Source organism: Setaria italica, chromosome I, assembly GCF_000263155.2.
Source record: "Setaria italica strain Yugu1 chromosome I, Setaria_italica_v2.0, whole genome shotgun sequence".
In the NCBI taxonomy this organism is placed as follows: Eukaryota; Viridiplantae; Streptophyta; class Magnoliopsida; order Poales; family Poaceae; genus Setaria; species Setaria italica.
In genome coordinates, this window is record NC_028450.1 from 35,397,660 (window position 1) to 35,417,816 (window position 20,157).

Genomic DNA, 20,157 nt, shown 5'->3' on the forward strand with positions numbered 1-20,157 from the left:
TGATAATGTGGTGCTACAGTAACCATTTGCTAATGATGGATTAATTAGGCTTAATAGATTCGTCTCGCGAATTAGCACAGGGTTCTGCAATTAATTTTATAATTAGCTCATATTTAGTTTTTTCTAATTAGCATCCGAACATCCGATGTGACACTATTAAAGTTTAACACCTCGTATCCAAACACCCCCTCAGCGACGCTTACGGGCAAACGAATTGATATTCGATGCTACTCCCTCCGTTCAGTTCCAAATAATTTAGAACGGAGGGAGTACCTACCGTTGAGCGACAAACCAAACCAAAATTACAGAGAACAGCAGAATCACCCAACACAAAACGAAGCATCTCGGTAACCACCAATCCACCATAGCCTTCAACACCAAAATGCTGTTAATCGTATTTATATAGATACAATCCACACAAAAGATCTGTTGTGAGGTTCCAGTTTTTTCAGAAGTAACCTTGCTGTATCCAGCTCAGCTCGTGGCGCTTGACAAGTGGAACAGATACAGGCCCGAGGCAAAACACAGTCAAGACTCAAGATGGAAACTACAATGTGACGGGGTATCGCCCAACCCAAGCTCATTCAGCAGAACCGTGGCTCACAGGGACATCACACTCGTCAAGCAGCGCTCTGATGTTGTTCTCAGGGGCACTTACTGAGGGAAGTATGTGGCGCCTTGGAACTGCGGATCTCGACCTTGTGCTGCTGCTGTCAGCCTCGAGCTGCGACCCTTCCTGCACGATCGGCAAGTCAGTCCTCACCCTCACGCTAACTGAAGACATCTTTTCCTTCCATATCCTCCCATCCTAGCATCCATAAGATCATCATCAATAAAACCAATTATTAAGGGAACAATAACTTTGGATGATCTGATGTTTTGCTACAGAGGAAATGTTGAACTTCAAGTATACAAGAGGGCAGATTGTAAATGAGAAAGGTAAGATAAGATCAGGCATGTTTGTTGTTGTTGTAACACTAAATTCTGCAACAGAAGGAATTTCGCTAATATGATTCAACACTGAAGTCTGCAACACAAGAAAGTTTGCCGATATGGTCTCATTCAACACTGATGGCATCTTCACCTTTCATACCCTCCCTTCCTATCCTAGCATCCATCAATCAAGTAAGACCAATTAGACAACAATAAGTTTGCATTGTATGATGCTTAGGCTACAAGGGAAATGCTGAACTTGGGCAGATTATTAATGATAGATGCAACATAAGAATTGACAGCTTGTTGCTGGTGTAACACTAGATTCTGGAACATGAGAAAGTTTGCCAATATGGTTTAACAATACATCCTGCAGCACAAGAAAGTTAGCTAATATCGTTTTTAACTCTAAATTCTGCAACATAAGGAGTTCACTGATACAGTCGCTTTTGTCAGCAACGTGATTCTCTCGTGCAATTTGGGCTAAGCATCAAGAGGAATGCTTACATGCAGTATAGAAGGCTCAGGAAGCGGGCATTTCACTGGTTGATCAAGATTGACAGGCTCCACAGGGCGCTCCACCGGCTTGAATTCAACGCCAACCTCAATACCGTGAGGACTCTCTGCAGGAACAGCTGCTGGGTCAGACTCTCCGGTACTCATGTTGGGGGCCAACGTCTCCACAACCTCCTGAACCATCGAAACGAAATTCCCAATCAATCAGGCAAGATTAATCAGGATAAGATACGAATTACTAATTCTTGGCTTTACCAAATCAAAACAAACAAATAAACAACTTGACTGCATAACGCTAATTTCTCGTGGACAAATTTGGAGACAAAACAAGCTCGCAACTTTCTCCAATTTTTGGAAGCAACAAAGGTCGATAAATACCAATTGAACCCCTCCGAACTAAGATCACCTAAAACCAAAAGGAAAAACATGCTAAAAGCATCCCGATTTTGAAGAATCGGAAGAGGAACAGAAAAGGCGAGCTACCGAGTCCTGGAGACAGCAGAATCCACCCATGAACGAGGATGAGATCAAACCAAACCAGCTCAAATCTGAGCCTTGGATGGCTTCATAGAACTGATACTAACCTAGGGTTGACCTGATACAGTTATATACAAGCAGATCCCTTCTTGGACTTGGGGAAGTAAACTACACCAGAAACGACATGGAAGTACAAGTGGGCAAAGTAGGGAAAGGAGAAGGAGGTCGAAGGGAGATCTCACAGCGACGCTCTTGGAGCGGCGGTGGGCGCCGGAAGAGAACCTGGAGAAGATTCCGACCATCGTCTTCTAGCCCCCGCTCTGGCTCGAAGCTTTCTCGGAGCTGAAGGAAGCTGGCCGCTTTTCTTGTTTGCGGGGAGCACTGATCGATGTGTAGCAGTAATTGACCTGTCGGAGTGTTTTATTATTTTATTATTATTATTTATCAATCTTTTTTTTGCTTTTTTCTTAAGCTCTGCTTATATTAGTTAAATAACATTAGAATAAAGTAGGTGACAGATAAGTAGGGGAATCTTTTTGACGCACCCTATTCCTTTCGATGTTTAGACCCTCGACTTGAGAAACGGCGAGTCATACCAAACGGGACAAACGGGAAGAGCTTCTCCACCGAAGCACCAAGGAGCGGAGCTATTTTTGCACTGAATCTACGAAGAAAACAAAGTCCTATTTGATAGGACTACTCAAAGTATTTCTCCACCAACTTTTGATGAAGCTCTACTAAGAGGCAATTTTAAAATGATTCCACTACCGAAATTGTGGAGAAATCGCAAAACAGCTTACACTAGATAGGAGGAGCTAAAAAAATAACTTCACCGGCTTCTTCTCTCTCCAAGCATAAAATGATTATACCATATTACTATTGAGAAGTTGTTTTACCGAACATTTTGCAAAATAGCTTCAACTCCATTAAAGAAACTGTTCCTACCAAACGGACCAATACAACTCTTCCGGCTCCACCCTTTTACACCTGCCCGTTAGGATGTGCTCCTTAATTTTGTGGAAATTACACCTGAGATGCCATTCGAGGGAGCAGGCGGCGCTGCGGCAGGCCTGGAGCGACGGGAGAGCAGCATGGTGCTATGGGACCGAAGCTGTGCGGCGCGGCTTGGTGGGAGAGAGGAGCGACGGGAGAGCAGCGACGACGCTGCGGGGCTGGAGCTGCGCGACGCGGCTTGGCGGGGGAGAGGAGCGGCGGTGGGAATGAACGACATGGCGATGAGGAAAGAGACTAGACAAAGGAGGAGACCGAGGAAAGAGGCGGGTGCGGCGTCTGGATACAAGAAAGACGTACGGAAAAAAGAGAGAAAAGTAGTGAAATCCGAAGGGAGCGGTAAAAAGAAAAAGCAAAAAGAAAGGGGAAAAGAAAAAAAATGTGAGAAATTGATTTTTAATCTACAATTTATTTTCATCTCATATTATAACATTATTATGAAGGGTACGATCGGATATCTTTCATCTATTCCAAAAAATAAACATGAGGAGCTGTTTTGCCAAACGTTTTTCAAAACAACTTCAATTCTATTAAAGAAGCCGCTACACTGGAGAAGTCGGAGCTGGATCCATTTTCAGAGGAGCCGAAATCTTACCAAACAAACTCTTAATGTAGGTGCCTTTGGCAGGGCTTTTGAGGTGGTTTTACCACCTGCTCATGCACAAATCATACCAAACGCACAAAATAAAACTAGCTTCGCTACGAAAGTTACCACAAGCTTATTGGGAAAATGAAGCCCTACCAAGTACCAAATACATGAAATAAAACTGGTTTCACCGTAAAAGCCGCCGATTGTAAAAATGAGCTAGGCAATGTGAGCGAATAAGTGGCATGAGCCGGAAAAAAAAAGGCATAAAAGCCACCATAAGCTGATTGGAAAAATTAAAAGAAAAGAGAAAAACAAACTAAGGATATTATGGATATTTGACATCTTCTATCTATCCAAAAAAAAATTGAAGAGAAGATGACCGATCCCACTACCAAGGGTACCCCGACAGAAGAAACTAAGGCTCCCTTTGGTTGGACTTCCAAACCTGCTTTTGCAAAAGCCAACCAAAGAGGTAAAAAGTCATACGTGCTTTTGCCTAAAAGTAGCTTTCACTCTAGTACAAATCCAAAAGCAAGTTTCCCCCCTGCTTTCACGCAAAGAAATTACCCACCTGCCACTGGTTATGTAGGATACTGATTCGTTTTCCCTTCTATTTCCCATCCGTTCGTGACCCCTCGTCCGTCCGTGACCCGATCGCCGCCCTCGCACCCGGCCGCTGCCCCAGCCGCACCCGGCCAACCCCCTCTAGCTGCAAGCAAGCGAGCAATTTGATTCCTGAGACAGACAGACAAAGAAGATAAGCATCGTATCCATGGCGGCGGTGATGGTTGAGGCAGGGCCATGAGCTGCAGCGCTACAGCGACAGCACGCGCAGTCGCATCGTGGTGGGGTACATCCCCTACTGCGCCAGCGACGGCGGCGAGGTGGAGGTGCTGGTGATCAACTCGTAGAAGAAGGGCCTCGCGGGGGGCATGCTGATCCCCAAGGGCAGGTGGGAGCTGGACAAGTCCATGGACGAGGCGGCCCGGCGGGAGGCCGCGGAGGAGGCCGGCGTGGTCGGCGAGACGGGCCCGACCCTAGGTCGGTGGTGCTACCGCAGTCGCAGCTACGACGCAACATATGAGGGGTTTGTGCTCCCACTCCACGTCACGGCGGAGCTCCACCGGTTGCCTCGTCGGCGGCAGCGGCCACGGTGAAGGCTGCGGCGATCCTCGACTCCGCCCTATAGGCAGGCGCGCACGGGCTCGCTCTGGCATCGCTCGCTCCGAGTTGTGCCGGCTCGCGTTTTTCGGCCGTTTCCTGCGCGCGCAGCAGGAGGCTCTTGGTTGCTCCACTGTCGCCGGCACAAATCTCCTTCTTTTGTAGACCTTCGAGGTCGGGAGACACCCTCCTTTCTTCAAAACTGTCACCCGGTCCCTGGCCTATAAAAAGGAAACCGGGCCTTCTTTCTTCCACTCTCAACTCCACAACTCACTTACACACATTCTCACACTTCGCACAAACGCTTGCTTGCAAGCACCCATTGTAAGCTCTAGTGCACTTGAATCCAAGTGACATGACTCATGCCGAAACTGGACGTAGTGATCTTTCCGAACCAGTATAAACCCCCTTTTCTTGTGTACTAGCCATTGAAATTGAGAAGAGCGCGGTGTATAATCACTAGTCGGCGGTACAAAATAACAGTAGAAATTGTTTTACCAAATATTTTTCCAAAAAGACAATCCAAAACTACAAAAGCCAAAACTACAAAAGTCGCTTCACCAAAAAAGTCAGAGCCAAAATAATTTTAGCATGAGCCAGAATTGTGCCAAACCGACCGTAATAACGGAAAATAGCGCGTAGTAAACAACATAATACTCCCTCATTTAATGCATTTTTTTATTCATAGGAATTAGGAAGCACATGGAGTCAAAGACATCCTCAAGATATTGTGGGAAAAGAGTAAGTTTGGGCCAAATATCAAAATTCAATGTCATTTCATTTTCAAAATGACCAAACTGGTCATATGGAAGATGTTGTACTCTAGTTGCGCATTTTTTTCCTTTTCTCTCATGCTATACTTTATATGCTCATTTATAGGAGCGCTTGACGTCCAAATTTTCATTACATTCTAGATAAATTTTATTTAAAAATAAATTTGTTAATTAGTTAAATAACTGAATCCTAGTATGAAATTTTCGATTTTTTTCAAAATTCATCTATTTCGTTGGCATCTAAAATTTTTCGCGTTTTGAATCCAGTACACCAACATTCACGAGCGTCTTTCAAATTCCCATTCCGTTCAACTGAGAAAAAGACGGTAAGGTGTCCCGGTCCCAGCTGCCAGCGAAGTCCGCGAACGAACTGAAGGAAACAAAAAACCAAGAAGATGAGAGCAACTTGAACCGGAAGCGACTCGAGTAGGCGGTCAGTCCACTCCCACCACGCCCGACACGCCCACCCCTCCCACCGCTTCCCTCTCTACTCCAGTAGTCCAGTCTCCACGCACACCAACGACCCAAGCCACCGCGATCAAAGCAGCCCGTTCGCCGCTCCGCCCGCCACCCGTCGTCGCCGGCAGCGAGCATGAACCACGATCCCAACCCCTTCGACGAGGGCGCCGACGACAACCCCTTCTCGGTAACCCCCTCTGCTCTGCTCTCCCTCCCCCCATCCCCCATTCCGCGTGGGTTTGGCACGAGCGGCGTGGCAGATCTCGGATGCGAGAGATCTACTCGCTTGGCTCTGGGGGCGTGCTAACGAGGTGCTGCTTTGGTGCCGTGTAGAATGGAGGAGGAGGAGGTGGGGGAGCGCGCGGCGGAGGCGGCAAGTCGCAGTTCGGGTTCCGGCCGGCGGAGCCCGTCGGGTTCGGTGGTGGCAGGGGCGACGCGACCGTCGACATCCCCCTCGACACCATGAACGTAAGAGAGGCTGATGCTCCGTCCCGTTACTACTTCGTTGCGTGATTATTGATCGAGCGAGCTTGTGTGGTAATGTGGCTGTCTTTTGGGATGAAGGATTCGAAGGGCAAGGCGAAGGAGCTGTCGCAGTGGGAATCAGATCTCAGGAGGCGAGATGCGGTATGCGTGCCTTGCTGTTCCCTTGGATTCTCACTGTTAATCATTGACATGGATCTTGACTGAATTTTCTATTCTTCCGTGGAATCTTTCGGGGTCAAGGATATCAGGAGGAGGGAGGAAGCCCTCAGGAGCGGTATGCTTCTGCGTTATACTAAATTGAACTTAGCTCAATGGTTATCTTCCATTACGTTCACATGGAACAACGAATTGAGTGTTGTTCATTGACTTCTGATTTGATGCCGTAGCTGGGGTGCCCATGGAGGACAAGAACTGGCCACCATTCTTCCCAATCATCCACCACGACATTGCCAATGAGATACCAGCAAACGCTCAGAAGTTGCAGTATCTTGCGTTCGCGAGCTGGCTTGGTATGCATGCATCCTTGATTTTAGTTTTTAATGCACGGTGTGCTACATTTAGTGTTTCCAGGTGTTTGTACAGTTGTACTTACCATCTTACCGAGGGTGTTGTTTTATTGCTATGATGTACAGGCATTGTGCTTTGTCTCTTCTGGAATTTTATTGCTGTCATAGTCTGTTGGATCAGAGGGGGAGGTGAGCTCAGGATATCTTTCTAGCTAGTTTCTGTCCTTTCTATATACTGCTTTTTCATGCACCTCCACATTTACTGTACTGTTGTACTTGACCTGCAGTTTAAGTACATAAAAGTGCTCATTTTTATTGCATTGTTATGCTTTTAATGCAGCAGACCACTAAATCTTGGATAATTTCATCCTTGCAGATTCCAAACTATTTTTCCTGGCTACTATCTATGGTATGCTTGGCATCCCTTTGTCTTACTTGATGTGGTATAGGCCTCTGTACCGAGCAATGAGGTATGCAACTATTGGTTAATGCCTCCTGCTATACATACTGGTTAGAAATTCGTTCATACTGTTAATTTATGAATTGCACTTCCTTTCAGCTGGACATGCATAATTGCATAGTAATGATAGTATTGTAGTAGGCAATAGTACATTGTTGATATTGTGGTTTGACTAAAGTGAAGTAGGAAAACAATTTTTTACCAGATGTGTTTAGCTTTAAATGATCTGATGGACCTTCTGCTTTATGTTTTCTAGCACTAACAGTGGTTTTGTACTAATTCTCTGCTAACATATTTGACAGAACTGACAGTGCTTTCAGCTTTGGATGGTTTTTCCTCTGCTACCTGGTAATTTCTTCATCAAGTCATGGTTTCTGCATTCTTGATATTGATGCTATGAACCTGATTTGTTTACTTTATGTATCTTCGGCTGTGCACAGCTCCACATTGGCTTTTGCGTATTTGCCGCCATTGCTCCTCCAATTATATTCCGTGGAAAATCATTAACGTAAGCTTCCTTGCACATCGCACATTTGATGGAAGTATAGAATTTTCATTGACTACCATCATTTGACTCTTTCTTTAGTCACCACTAGTGGTGTTTGTTTATGTTCACTCTTACGTAGTGCGATTAGGAACACCTGACATTACCTTTCCAAAATTAGGCTGTGCTTGTTAAGTTTTGAACTTGAACTTCACTCTAGTTTACTATTATGTACTTAATCTTTGAGTTGCTTTTCTTAATGCTTACAGTTCAGATAGATTGTCTATCTCATTGTAATTCTGCAAGACTCAGAATTTTAGTTTGTCTATCTTGTTCTAATAGAAATATGCTTTGTTTGTCATCAGGGGTATATTGGCTGCAATTGACACTTTCTCAGATCATGCGATAGTTGGGGTGAGTACATCTATAGATGTTTTTTTAATCTTTTTGCAGCTCATAATTATAAAAGAGCAACTGCACTTGTTTTCGTCAAGCACTTTTGTGCTTTTAGTCTGCAAAATCTTCATTGCAATTTATAAGTTCAGAAGATGAGTATCTGACATGTAAACCAATTTCCTTTCCCTTCAGATCTTCTACTTTGTCGGATTTGCCTTGTTTTGCTTGGAGACACTTGTGAGCATATGGGTTCTTCAGGTCTGTGACTCCACTATGCATGTTTGCCATTATATCTCTTCCGTCCTATGCATTGTCCTTTTCTTTCTCAATTTTCATGGTGTTATGAAAGTCCTTTCTGTTAGTTCTTGGCACTCAAATGCATGTGGGATACATGGGCATTTCAATCACGACAGCCATTTACGTTGGATTGTATATGTTTTATTTTCTGTTATGCTCATTTGAGATCAATATAGTTACACAAGAACAATTGTAAATGTTTGAATTTTAAATCTTTAATTCCTTTCAAATATAAACTTCTATAGAATAAGTATGTCTTTTATTATATGTGACTACATTTATCTCCAGGCTTCTAGCTATTCAATTCTATGCATAGTTCTCAATAAACTGAAGTTCTCCTTAAAATGTAGAAAACTATAGGTTCCTAATGTAGTTATGATTTCTACATCTATGAATTTGTACGAATTGTTTTGAGTTTTGCACCTGCAATTTTTGCATGGTGCATGGGTTCCTAATGGTTCCTTTGCTTTTTATGTGTCACCTCGTCTGTTTCTAATCCTTGTCTTTATAGTTTCTATATGTTCTTTTTCGTCATTATATTTTTTTCAACAAGGACTGCACAAGCATACACAATTAAATACACATTGTCATAGAAGAATATAGGAAAGTTGAGAGTGAGCATGTCGAGTCATTGTGAACAATGTTACCTTTTTTATTTAAACCATCAACATGTGTGAAGAACTTTTGTTTATACCATACAATCTGCTAATACCAACACAGTTTACTTTCGACCAATACCAACAGTGGTTTGATCTTCGTTTTGTTTGGTGTGTGCAGAAAGTATACATGTACTTCAGAGGGCACAAGTAGGCCATGGAAGGATTTCCAATACATATGCTTGCGCTGCGGTTCTGTGCATACACATAAGTACATGTCAGTCGTTGTATGTTATGACAATGACAATGTAATTTTTAACATTTAAAGTTTGTATTTTGGAGGGGTATGCCATTATATTGTAGTGTCGTTTCTGGACCGATCTATTATTTACTAGTATACAAAGTACACGTCGTGCTCACTTCTGTTTGCTAGTGTGACTGAGCCGTTTAAGTGTCTGTTGGTGCCTCACAACAAGAGCCCTGGTTGTTGGAACCCAAGATAGCAACCATCCTGGCCTCCTGGGATCTCATTTGTATGTTCTGTGACGTTGAATTAATCTCCCTGTCTTGGAGATTCAGCTTCTGCCGGTTCGTGCCCTCAATGTTTCCGTGTCAACATCAAGGAGTAGATGAGACTCTCTTTGGTAATATTCTGGTTCTCACATTTTCTGCCAGTCAGCATGGATGCAGCTGCGGCAACAGAGCCAGCATTGCTGTCCACACTGTCGTGACACGATTACGCAACTTTTTTTGGAGGATTTTATGTGGCAAATTGGCAGTGCAGTAGCAAATATTGTTCTCGGCTCGTGAATCCAAATGAATTCATTTCACTTGACGCGCACGGGCATGTGTTTCGGTATGGCATATCTGAAAAAAGGAAACGAAGAAGGGAGATCCCTCACAGATCACTTGGGCATCAGGCGATGCGGACGCTGACAAGTCCTGGCCGTCGAGTGAGGCGGATGCTTACCTGGCGCACCCCCTACAGAGCAATCAGGTTATCGCGTGGACTGCAGGGGCACTGCGTTCCGAGACCAAGAACGTACATGTCGCGTGAACAGCACGGTACAGGGGGATCATCAGCAACATCCTCGATCCATTCCACCCAAAGTCCTCCCAGGTCTCTCATCTGCAGCCACCCATCATTCCCTCATCTGAAACCAGCCATCCTCGCGCCGCCACGTGGCGAAACCATATCTAAATTCATGGAACCACAACCAAGCTTTCGCTCGTGCGGCCCGGGCCATCACAAGTCAGGGATCAGCTAATCAGCAACGACAAAAGGAGCACAAGTATTCTCCAGGTATTAAAATTTCAGACACGTATAGGCATCTCAAATACGTAGCGTATTAGCATACGAAACAATAATAAGCAGAATAATTTCAACGTATAAACCCTCCAAAACCTGCTATGGCATGTTAAGAACACCAGGAATAGTGGCCACTGATAAAACATTTTCGCTTTCCTGAGCAAGAAAATTCAGCTTACATCCAGCGGAAGAATACTGACAAAATACACTTGTACTAGGAATGAAAGGAAGAACTCATTTTCAGCTCAGTATAGGACGCCCTTGATGTTATCAGAAAAAACAAAGTGAAAAATAGGGACACCACATCATCGACATCCTCTTGTCCTACTTATGTTCTTCTAGCTCCACATCCACCATTCCATTCTCACTCTCTTCTTCTCTTCAAGTTCCACTCACGAGGCTTGGAGGGAAGAAGAGAAGCTTAGCCCAGAACAAAGGCCGGCAAGCAAAAAAATGGCGATCAGCAGCGCGCACACCACCACCTCTCTGCACTCCCCATGCACAACCGTCTCGAACGCAGGCTTCAGGCAGAAGCAAGTCATCTTCTTCACCAGCAACAGGAGAGGCGGCAGAAGGCACGGAGGGGCAAGAACCTTCCAGATTTCATGCTCCGTCGAGAAGCCAGTGGTGATTGGCCTGGCAGCAGACTCGGGATGCGGGAAGAGTACCTTCATGCGCCGGCTCACCAGTGTGTTTGGTGGTGCCGCAGAGCCACCCAAGGGCGGGAACCCGGACTCCAACACGCTCATCAGTGACACCACGACCGTGATATGCCTTGATGACTACCATTCCTTGGACAGAACCGGGAGGAAGGAGAAGGGTGTGACAGCCCTCGACCCAAGGGCGAACAACTTTGATCTCATGTATGAGCAGGTGAAGGCAATCAAAGAAGGCCAGACAATTGAGAAGCCAATCTACAACCATGTCACTGGCCTCCTCGACCCACCAGAGGTTATCACGCCCCCAAAGATTTTTGTCATTGAGGGCTTGCACCCAATGTAAGCTCAGTCTATGCCCATGCTCCACTTGCGGCTACTACTCTGGCTCATTCTCTCATAGTATATGGTGTTTGTTCTTTTGTTTCTTCATTATATTCATGGCTACAATAAGTTTCCCCAGACAAACTTCAATTCTCTGGTGCCTTGAGTTAAAAGAGCAAGTCAAAATAACAGGATTGTGTTAGAAACCATGAAAACAAGCAGAATTATTTTCTCTTTCTAATATCTAATTACCACTTATTTGTTTCAATCAGGTTCGATGAGCGTGTGAGGGACCTACTAGATTTCAGTATTTACTTGGACATCAGTGATGAGGTTAAGTTTGCATGGAAAATTCAGGTCAGCTGAACAGAAATAATTATATTTTTCTTGTTCCTCATGAGTCATAAAAGGGACTTTTATGCTGTTTTCTATCATCTAAAATATATCACCGATACTTTGGCAGCGGGACATGGCAGAGCGTGGGCACAGCCTTGAAAGCATCCAGGCTAGTATTGAAGCGAGGAAACCAGATTTTGATGCCTTCATCGGTACAGCATTCTGTCAACTTTGTCTTTTTTAATTGAAGTCGCAAGTTATGTTATGATCAGCCTAAGTTGTTTCTGGATAAAAAAAGACTATGCAACAAAATGCTACATCAACTAATGAAATTCAAACTCAACAAAATGAAGACATGTTAACGCTTACCACTCGGTGTGACAGATCCGCAGAAGCAATATGCTGATGCTGTGATTGAAGTTCTGCCAACCCAGTTGATTCCTGATGACAATGAAGGAAAGGTGCTGCGTGTTAAATTGATCATGAAAGAAGGCGTGAAGCACTTCAACCCAGTTTACCTCTTCGATGAAGGATCAAGCATCAGCTGGGTACCTTGTGGAAGAAAGCTCACATGCTCTTACCCTGGCATCAAATTTGCATATGGCCCGGACACTTACTTTGGCCATGAGGTAATTCATCTCTGTTTATTTGTCTTCTTCAGTCAGGAAAAAGTTTGTCTGTTACTTGGAAACTAACTTGACACCTGATAACGATCTAGCTAGTAGTTCAAATTAGGATTTAAAAAAAGACCAAACCACTTTTAAACTAGTGATCAAGAATTTCCTTGGCTGACAAACTAAACTGTTGATCAGTCTCTACCTGACCCAAAGTTTTTAGAGTTAGCATTTGCTTGATGTATTCAGGTATCAGTGCTGGAGATGGATGGGCAATTTGACAGACTAGATGAGCTCATCTACGTGGAGAGCCATCTAAGCAACCTCTCAACTAAATTCTACGGAGAGGTGACACAGCAAATGCTAAAGCATGCGGACTTCCCAGGAAGCAACAATGGAACAGGTCTCTTCCAGACCATCGTTGGACTGAAGATTAGAGATCTCTATGAACAGATAGTTGCTGAGAGGGCTGGTGCACCAGCTGAGTCAGCGAAAGTTTAATGATCTCCACATTCAGATTTCCTACACCTCTTCAAACTCAATGAGAATGAGAATCCTCGCATTTCCTGTAATTAGTTCGGATATATCACAGCTAGAAGGAGGTAGAAATGTCATTGCAGTACTCAGGAAAACATGCAATGGAATTTCTAGAAATCCCTCGCCATGGGGGTGCTCTTGCATCTCTTTTTCACATGTTTGAATGTATACCTCTTCCATGCTTTTATGCAGAAAGAAATACAACTGCCTGGTGCCTGGTACCTCTCTGACCAGGAGCCAATGTTTATGCAAGAACAGTCAAGGATCGAGATAGAACATCTATTTTGATGACACAGGTAAATTTATAGGTGGCCCAGTAAGGAGCATGGTGTTCTGGCCAATCCATTCTATATTGTGGATCAGCATTACATTGAAGAAGTAACCATGGATCATTAGTGACAAAAGGGTTATGGAGTTACCCTCCAGATAGAAGTCACACAGAACACTATATATTTCAGATAAAGGACAAATGGGAACTTCAGAACAAATTAAATGAGAAGGACAAATGTTCCAAAAGAATAGGAGAGAATAATCGCATATAGGCACACAGAACAAAAAAATATTTTAGCCTGACTCGTACCATTTTAGTGTTTCAGTATGAAAATACAGTGTATTTTTGCTACTACTAGTGTTTTAAGTCAACAAATGTATCATAGCAACCAACTGCTTAATCACTCATTATTGCGGTAGCACATACTGTAAAAGCAACATCTTCAGCAATTCATACAGCAGCTGAATCTAGATACGGTTGTTCTTACAGTTGATACAAGCATTGCCACACAAATATAATCAAAAGAAGAGTGGTGGATAAACCCATATCTTTGATGGCCATGGCTGCCGACCCATTGCAAATCTGCTAAATGGTCCATTGTTAGCATCGCCGAGAGGCGCCTCCCACCCTGGAGGGAATGATCTCCAGCGGCGCCCAGTAGCCACAACATAAACTCGGTTCTCCTCCACGCCACAGCTTCCCACATCCATGCACGCAGCAGCACTCTTGCCGGCACAGTCCACAAAGATGCTATACGCCCCAATGTTCTCCACTTCCTCCCACCTCATCCGTGCCATGTCAAGCCCGTAGATGGCCACCTTCTTCACTTCCCTTCTATCCTGATACAAGGAGCCCGATTTCGGCTCCAGCTTGAAGAGCACCAGCAGAAGCCGATCGCCAGCAGCGACCAGACGGGGCCCAAAGTGCCACCGATCGAACGTGGTGGCGTCTGGGAGGCCGGCGGCTGGCAGCATTTGGACGGTGTGGCCTTGGGGGCTGGCGCAGAGGCGGAACTCGAGCAGCTGCGCGCGGTCGGTCAAGCCGAGGACGCGGCCGCGGAATTCGAGGATGCCCGTGACGAAGGACGCGGGGCGGGGGAGGCTGTGCTTGGTCCAGTGGGGACCGGAGGAGCTGGTATCGGGGTTTGGGTCGGGGAAGGGGAGGGAGAAGAAGGCGTGCTTGGAGTGGAAGACGAGGAGGTGGGTCGGCAAGAGGGCGGCGTAGTGGCATGCGAAGCGAGGGGACGGGAGCACGATCTCGCGGCGGTCGGCGCCGGTGAGAGCGTCGATGATGATGATGCGGGGTTCGCCTTCGGACAGGCCGCGGCAGGGGAGGAGGAGGAGGTGGCCGCGAGAGGCGGACAGGAGGATCGCGCCCTCCGCGGCGAGGTCGGCGCGGTAGGGGAGCGGGCGCTCCAGGACGCGCTGGGAGAAGGCGCCGACGGCGCGGGATCTGGGAAAGGGATTGAGGAGGAACGGGGGCATGCCGGGGCGGAGGAGGTTGGCGGCGGAGGCGCGGAGCAGGCGGCGCCAAGGGCGGCAGACGGCCGCGAAGGCGTAGACGGAGCGGAGGCAGGGGAGGACGCGCCGCAGCACCTCCGAGAGCGGTAGCTCGGGCAGGTTGCCCCAGTCGCGGAACTCCGGCATCGCAGGCACGACGGCGGTGGGCGGGCGTGTCTCGAGCGGTTTCATTGTGGGGCTTCGCGTCGCAGGAAAGAAGACGGGGCTGCGCTGGACTCTCCCACTCCACGGGCCGGACCGGGCGCTCGGCAGGCTAGTTTGTTGTTGCGTGGGCTCAGAGGGAGGCCAGGGTAGCGAAAGAAGTTTGTGGTTGTGCGGTGCTCAGGACTAGTCATGGGAGGAAACGTGGACGTTTTCCTAATTGCCAGTCACCACGCATGCGTGCTGGGCTGCGAATGTGCATGGGCTTTTTAACTTGGTTCGCCTGCGAAAGCCCAGCCCAATGAACTTGGGTCGAGAGGTTTTGACTCCTGCTCCCGGCCGGCCAAGTCAACGATTTTTAAGGATCCGGAGCTCACTTCGAGAAGCTGAAATCGAGGGGGAGAAGATGCCTGTTAGTGGAAGCAAAGGTGATCTGCCCTGTCTTCTTCCTAGTTACTAACCCGGCAACCTAATTAAAATCTGGTGCGTGCTTCACATGTACTCACACGCCTCCCCAAGCTTGGATTGGTCTCGTCACAAGGCACTTGGATTCACGCGTACGTGTCTCATTAATCAGGACACGCATCGAAACAATACCATGGACCGACGGACCCATCAATCGATCGATTGGAGTCTTTGGGTACGCCAAGTACGCGAAACTTCATGGGTAGTTTTGCTATGTTCTCATGTATCTTTTGTTTGTCTAGCTATACACTTCGAGCATTGGCATTTTAAGTTAAGTGTGAACCGGGCATCGAATTCAGTTAAGTGTGAACCGGGCATCGACGTATGGACGCGATAGGTGATGTACCCCACTCATTACTGTCGCTACTTTATTAAATACTCCCTACCTGCTAGCAAGAGATAATCTAAATATTCAGTTTGTAGTATAATATGCGATGCTTAGCTAGCTAGCTAGACAGTTATCCTTGGCACTAAAGTACGATTGCCTATACTAATTGCTAGCCACCTAGCTTACTAATCCAAAATATTGCGTGTTGTTAATTGCTAGACCTGAAGATGGCAAAATGTATATGTGCACCAAGGGATCGAGATGATACATTTATGCTAGCCACCTAGCTTACTCCATCTAGTGGCAAATGAGTGAAGTTTAATGGTTGTCCATTCTCCTAAATCAAGCATTTCACACTTTGGTTGCATATTGTTTTTTATGGGTTTTGATCAGCATTATATTCTTGAAATTGATATGATGAGTAGATTTGTTTCGAAAGGTACTTTTATAAAAGTATGTTTTACTATATATGTTTACAAAGATTTGTAATAAATGCAATAGTCAAAATTGTGTTTCGTTTCTAAAAAATGTGTTTGGGGTACTGTGTTAGTGTCCAAAACATCACTTATTTGTGACTAGAGGGAGTACTTTCTAACAGGATTTATAAATTGCTTGAAGTCAGTAAGAGTATTAGGATTTTTTTTTTGGAATAATGTTTTCCAACGTTGGCTTTTAGAAGACGCTGATGAAAAGCTGGTCCTAGAGACACTACAGAAAAGGGGTGTCTTTTGTATTATTGTCTTTTGAATGATATGAGATGCATACCTCAAAACATCATCTCTCATAAGCCAGGAAATAAAAGCTAGCTATTCCAAACTAGTTTGTAGCTAAAATAGAAATCCAGGTTTTGCTTTTTAAAATTCGAAAATTTAAAAGCCGGTTGTGCTTCTGAGAAGCAAAAGCCAAAAGCTGGCTGAAACGACAAGCAGGCCTATAATTACAAACTGCAAGCACGCATACATGGTACATGCCCATACCAACTGGTTTAAGTAATATATAATCATGGTTAATTGGAGCAATATAGGCAAATTTATACTTGGCAACGGCTCCAAAAATTGTGTCAAGCACACCATATTCACACTTTTGTTTTTCTTAATTTCTTTCTTTTTTTTAACCAAGTGTCACGATCAGCTAAGCGGCCAGGTACGTCGACATGCATGCAAGGGGATGCCTTTATATGTACTATTAACACGTATAGGAATTTTTTATACAGTAGAAAAAGACACCAACGGCATCTGGGTGGAAATAACTAATATTGTGATTACGGAAGCATATTTGGACTGATCCGTAACTAATCTAAGATAATCACTGGCTTAATCTGATATGGCTTGTGAGGATAAGCATGCACAGGTCAAGTGCACAAACAAAAATATATCATTTGATTTTTCTCCAAACATAGATGCCAATGCAAAAATATAGTGGTGAGATATATATGTTCATGCACACTGCTTTCTCTATATATTTATTTATTTCCATCCTTCTCCAAGCTAGGGAATAAAATAACAAGGTGAGAATGAATGCATGTGCACAGAACTGAACATGGCTTTTGCTTAATTAAATCGATCGTTGAAGGGTCTCACATCATCACATGGCATGGGCATTTATTTGGAAGTCTGATGACACATTCTGTTGATAACCATGACGGCATCGCTGAAGTCATCACGGATTCATAGCAGTTACATAAATCCATTACACACACATGGATATGGATCGACTTAGATAGCTCTGTATAATTACGGGGCCGATTGGTTGCCTGTGCGGAGGCGGAGGCTTAGCCAGGTTGCTAGGATGCAGTCTGCCCTAGTTTGGTTGCCTGCACACTCATGCGAGCCTGATCCGGCTCATACAAAAGGCACCACTCAGCCTGGCTCCCGGGAAATGCTGGCAGTCCGTTTCCCGCGGGCCTGGCTCGGTGGGTGCAAGTAATTTTCACTAATGACGATGTTAAGCAAGTGAGTAACTTATATTAAGTGGTATTAGTATTTTTCAAAGATGATTAAGACTTAATGAGGTAGAACTATTAAAGTAAACTTAAATAAAATAAGCATCATAATAATATTATTTCTAATAGTTCATCTCATGCGGGTAACCAAACAGCTTGTGTCCATGCCTGAGTGAATGAATACAGGCAACCAATCAAACCTTCGTTACATCTGCTGAGCCTAGCTATCAGGAGCTTGGCTCCCAGATCAAACCAATCACGCCCTACAAGAACAAAGGCTCAAAAAGCTTCAGAAGTGAGCAATCAGTGAAACCGTAAAGCTCACTGTACTGTTTCTATGCCGGGATGCCTGCTGAGGAAGAATAAGCACTGCACATGCAAGGAACAGATCGACACGGTGCTAGCTTGATTATAACTAAACGGTCAGTGTCAGCTACTAATATAAGATTTGTTTACAAGTACTCTTAGTTAATTAGCATCAGCATGTTGCGTTAATAGTATATGCATGCTATATGCCTAGGTGGCACATGGCAGGATGCTTCTTATTCCCTCTCTTGCTGCTTCTAGGCCCCCATGTCGTTCAACTGTGCGGGCGCATGCCTTTTCCACGATCAGAGTCGTCAGAGAGAGAATCCCACCAGTGAATCAGTGGCGACTGATGAGCAAAAAGGTTAGGGCTTCTTGGCTCCTAATCAAGCTAGCCTCTCTCTCTCTCTAGTACTTGATGCTAGATTTCGAAGCACATGCCTGAACGTGCATGCTGCGGGTGTTGTTGGGCGCAAAAAATTTTCAGAAATAAGTATAATCAATCGTGTGATGCTGAAAAGATGCATGGAATCACTTCACTGCCTGCTGCGACGCAAGTGGTGTGTTTCTTTAACGGTCTTCGAACACGACGCTCTCTTAAAATTCAGCTGGCTGTCGTCATGTGGCCATCCTTAATGAGTTTGTCTTGTCTCGATTATTTTATGGCAGTAATCAATTAACCACATGTTCCTGCATTAATTACCGTTGTTAGCTTTACGTGCGAGATGTGTTTACGCCTGTCCGTGGTTACTGACCACCAGGTCGATCGAAATTGACATGCCGGTTAATTTTTTGATCCGTCCTGCAGCAGGGAAGAGAGACAGCTCGCACATTTCAGTACCGTCGGCTGCAGCAAAGTCAAGAGCGTGATGAAGAATTGATCTGTGAGAGAGACTGAGACCGCTGCGTGGCCGTGTATTCGTTCAGAAATCAGAATCTATCCTGGCGAAAGGAACACATGGAGAAGATATTCCCAACGATTAGAAGAAATAGGGTGCCGTCAGTAAACAATTTCACGAAGCATTACCACGCACAGACACCAAAAGATACGCACGTACGCGACGCGCGTGCGGTTAAATGACGCGAGAATCTTCTTGCAGCTGGCCTTGACCAAGTCTCCTGCAGGACTCCAATTCTACCACGTACACGCACGGCGCGGGGTTCGAGGATATATATATATACGTATGTATTGCAACGCTGCTGGAGTCAAACTGCTGCTGAAATAGTAAATTTTCGTGCGTGCACGAAGGCTTAATTGGTTTATTTTACCGGCCAGACATATGTTTATTTGGTCTGAAATTTACATTACATATTACTCCTTATCGACATTCGACAGCATGCATGATGCTGACTGAGATAAGAAAAAAGAAAGATGGGTTCCTTTTTTTTTCATTTTTCTAATGATGGATGCATGCAATCTTCATTTTAGGTAATGGTGGTAATAATACTCAGTCTTTGCAACAACTAAGGATGTATGCACACTATTTTTTAATCCTATTATTACTCGTACACCAGGATTTATTTGAACCTTGGTGAGTGAAATGATGGGCGCACAAACTTCACCCTGCCCCCTCAGGCGAGTCCTGACCAACCTAATGTGGACTGACACCGTTCGTGTGCAAGTGTGCTTTACTGTACAAAATAGCAAGATCGAGTGCCTGCCTGCCTGCCTGCCTGGAGCTCTGGAGTCTGGACCACGCATGGACTCACTGAGCGCTAGCTAGCTGTTCCATCAAGCTGCACTTTTACAACAAGAGCATCGCCTTCGCCTCCGCCTTCGATCGGCAGTAGAGAGTTATTTTTTTATGAACCGCGGGCGCTCGAGCCGAGAGGCACAGGTCTGACGTGAGGAAGACGAAGGCGCGCACCGGCGCACGTTATCAGCCAGCAGGGCGTGGCTCCGCATTTTTTTAATTAATCCGTGCTAATTAAGCATATCATTTGCGCCGCGCCACGGACGCCTGTTCAAACATGGCGTCCGCATTCTCTGCTGCGAGCCAGCAGAACCGCCAGCTGGTTCATTCAAGCTAGTGTTGAAAGGAATGCAGTGGCTTAGCATTTCCTGGATCGATCGACTGGGCCATTACAACAACTAAGCAGCACGGGGCCTGTTCGTTTCAGCTTATTCAACCGGCTTATCAGCCACCAAACAGTATTTTTCTCTCACAACAAATCAGCCGTTTCAGCTTTTCAGCCGGCTTATAAGCTGAAGCGAACAGGCCCACGATTAACACTAACCGCCGCCGACTGGGAAAGAAAGGACG

The 20,157-nt window shown here is 45.3% G+C and overlaps 4 protein-coding genes and 1 pseudogene across 4 annotated transcripts; 3 read left to right on the forward strand and 2 right to left on the reverse strand.

The window, feature by feature from the left end:
• Positions 1-344: 344 nt before the first annotated feature.
• LOC101765451 lies at positions 345-2,335 on the reverse strand. Its single transcript, XM_004953494.3, has 3 exons — positions 2,169-2,335; positions 1,441-1,623; positions 345-808 (listed from the first exon to the last, which is right to left on the reverse strand). Exons 1-3 carry the CDS (start codon positions 2,226-2,228, stop codon positions 581-583), a joined length of 471 nt encoding a protein of 156 aa, XP_004953551.1. The 5' UTR covers positions 2,229-2,335; the 3' UTR covers positions 345-580.
• A 1,963-nt stretch (positions 2,336-4,298) lies between these two features.
• Positions 4,299-4,683, forward strand: LOC101773017 (annotated as a pseudogene).
• A 1,199-nt stretch (positions 4,684-5,882) lies between these two features.
• LOC101765058 (secretory carrier-associated membrane protein 5) lies at positions 5,883-9,722 on the forward strand. Its single transcript, XM_004953493.3, has 12 exons — positions 5,883-6,106; positions 6,253-6,387; positions 6,484-6,546; positions 6,646-6,679; positions 6,792-6,914; positions 7,038-7,100; positions 7,288-7,381; positions 7,674-7,719; positions 7,812-7,879; positions 8,221-8,269; positions 8,444-8,509; positions 9,326-9,722. Exons 1-12 carry the CDS (start codon positions 6,053-6,055, stop codon positions 9,356-9,358), a joined length of 828 nt encoding a protein of 275 aa, XP_004953550.1. The 5' UTR covers positions 5,883-6,052; the 3' UTR covers positions 9,359-9,722.
• Positions 9,723-10,803: 1,081 nt separating this feature from the next.
• On the forward strand, positions 10,804-13,172 carry LOC101764636 (phosphoribulokinase, chloroplastic). The gene is made up of 5 exons (XM_004953492.4): positions 10,804-11,451; positions 11,706-11,790; positions 11,897-11,981; positions 12,154-12,398; positions 12,633-13,172. The coding sequence occupies exons 1-5, from the start codon at positions 10,907-10,909 to the stop codon at positions 12,882-12,884; spliced, it is 1,212 nt and encodes a 403-aa protein (XP_004953549.1). The 5' UTR covers positions 10,804-10,906; the 3' UTR covers positions 12,885-13,172.
• A 394-nt stretch (positions 13,173-13,566) lies between these two features.
• LOC101764225 lies at positions 13,567-14,926 on the reverse strand. Its single transcript, XM_004953491.3, has one exon. The coding sequence runs from the start codon at positions 14,880-14,882 to the stop codon at positions 13,710-13,712; it is 1,173 nt and encodes a 390-aa protein (XP_004953548.1). The 5' UTR covers positions 14,883-14,926; the 3' UTR covers positions 13,567-13,709.
• Positions 14,927-20,157: the final 5,231 nt, after the last annotated feature.

Excerpts from the sequence above, each read along its gene's own strand:
- LOC101764636 (XM_004953492.4), top strand. The coding sequence starts at position 10,907 with ATGGCGATCAGCAGCGCGCACACCACCACCTCTCTGCACTCCCCATGC. Across the intron at positions 11,452-11,705 it reads ATTGAGGGCTTGCACCCAAT|GTTCGATGAGCGTGTGAGGG; the intron begins GTAAGCTCAGTC and ends TGTTTCAATCAG. Across the intron at positions 11,791-11,896 it reads AGTTTGCATGGAAAATTCAG|CGGGACATGGCAGAGCGTGG; the intron begins GTCAGCTGAACA and ends ATACTTTGGCAG.
- LOC101764225 (XM_004953491.3), bottom strand. The coding sequence starts at position 14,882 with ATGAAACCGCTCGAGACACGCCCGCCCACCGCCGTCGTGCCTGCGATG.
- LOC101765058 (XM_004953493.3), top strand. The coding sequence starts at position 6,053 with ATGAACCACGATCCCAACCCCTTCGACGAGGGCGCCGACGACAACCCC. Across the intron at positions 6,680-6,791 it reads GGAGGAAGCCCTCAGGAGCG|CTGGGGTGCCCATGGAGGAC; the intron begins GTATGCTTCTGC and ends TTGATGCCGTAG. Across the intron at positions 6,915-7,037 it reads TGCGTTCGCGAGCTGGCTTG|GCATTGTGCTTTGTCTCTTC; the intron begins GTATGCATGCAT and ends TATGATGTACAG.
- LOC101765451 (XM_004953494.3), bottom strand. The coding sequence starts at position 2,228 with ATGGTCGGAATCTTCTCCAGGTTCTCTTCCGGCGCCCACCGCCGCTCC. Across the intron at positions 1,624-2,168 it reads GCCGCTCCAAGAGCGTCGCT|GAGGTTGTGGAGACGTTGGC; the intron begins GTGAGATCTCCC and ends TCGATGGTTCAG. Across the intron at positions 809-1,440 it reads CTGAGCCTTCTATACTGCAT|GATGGGAGGATATGGAAGGA; the intron begins GTAAGCATTCCT and ends TATGGATGCTAG.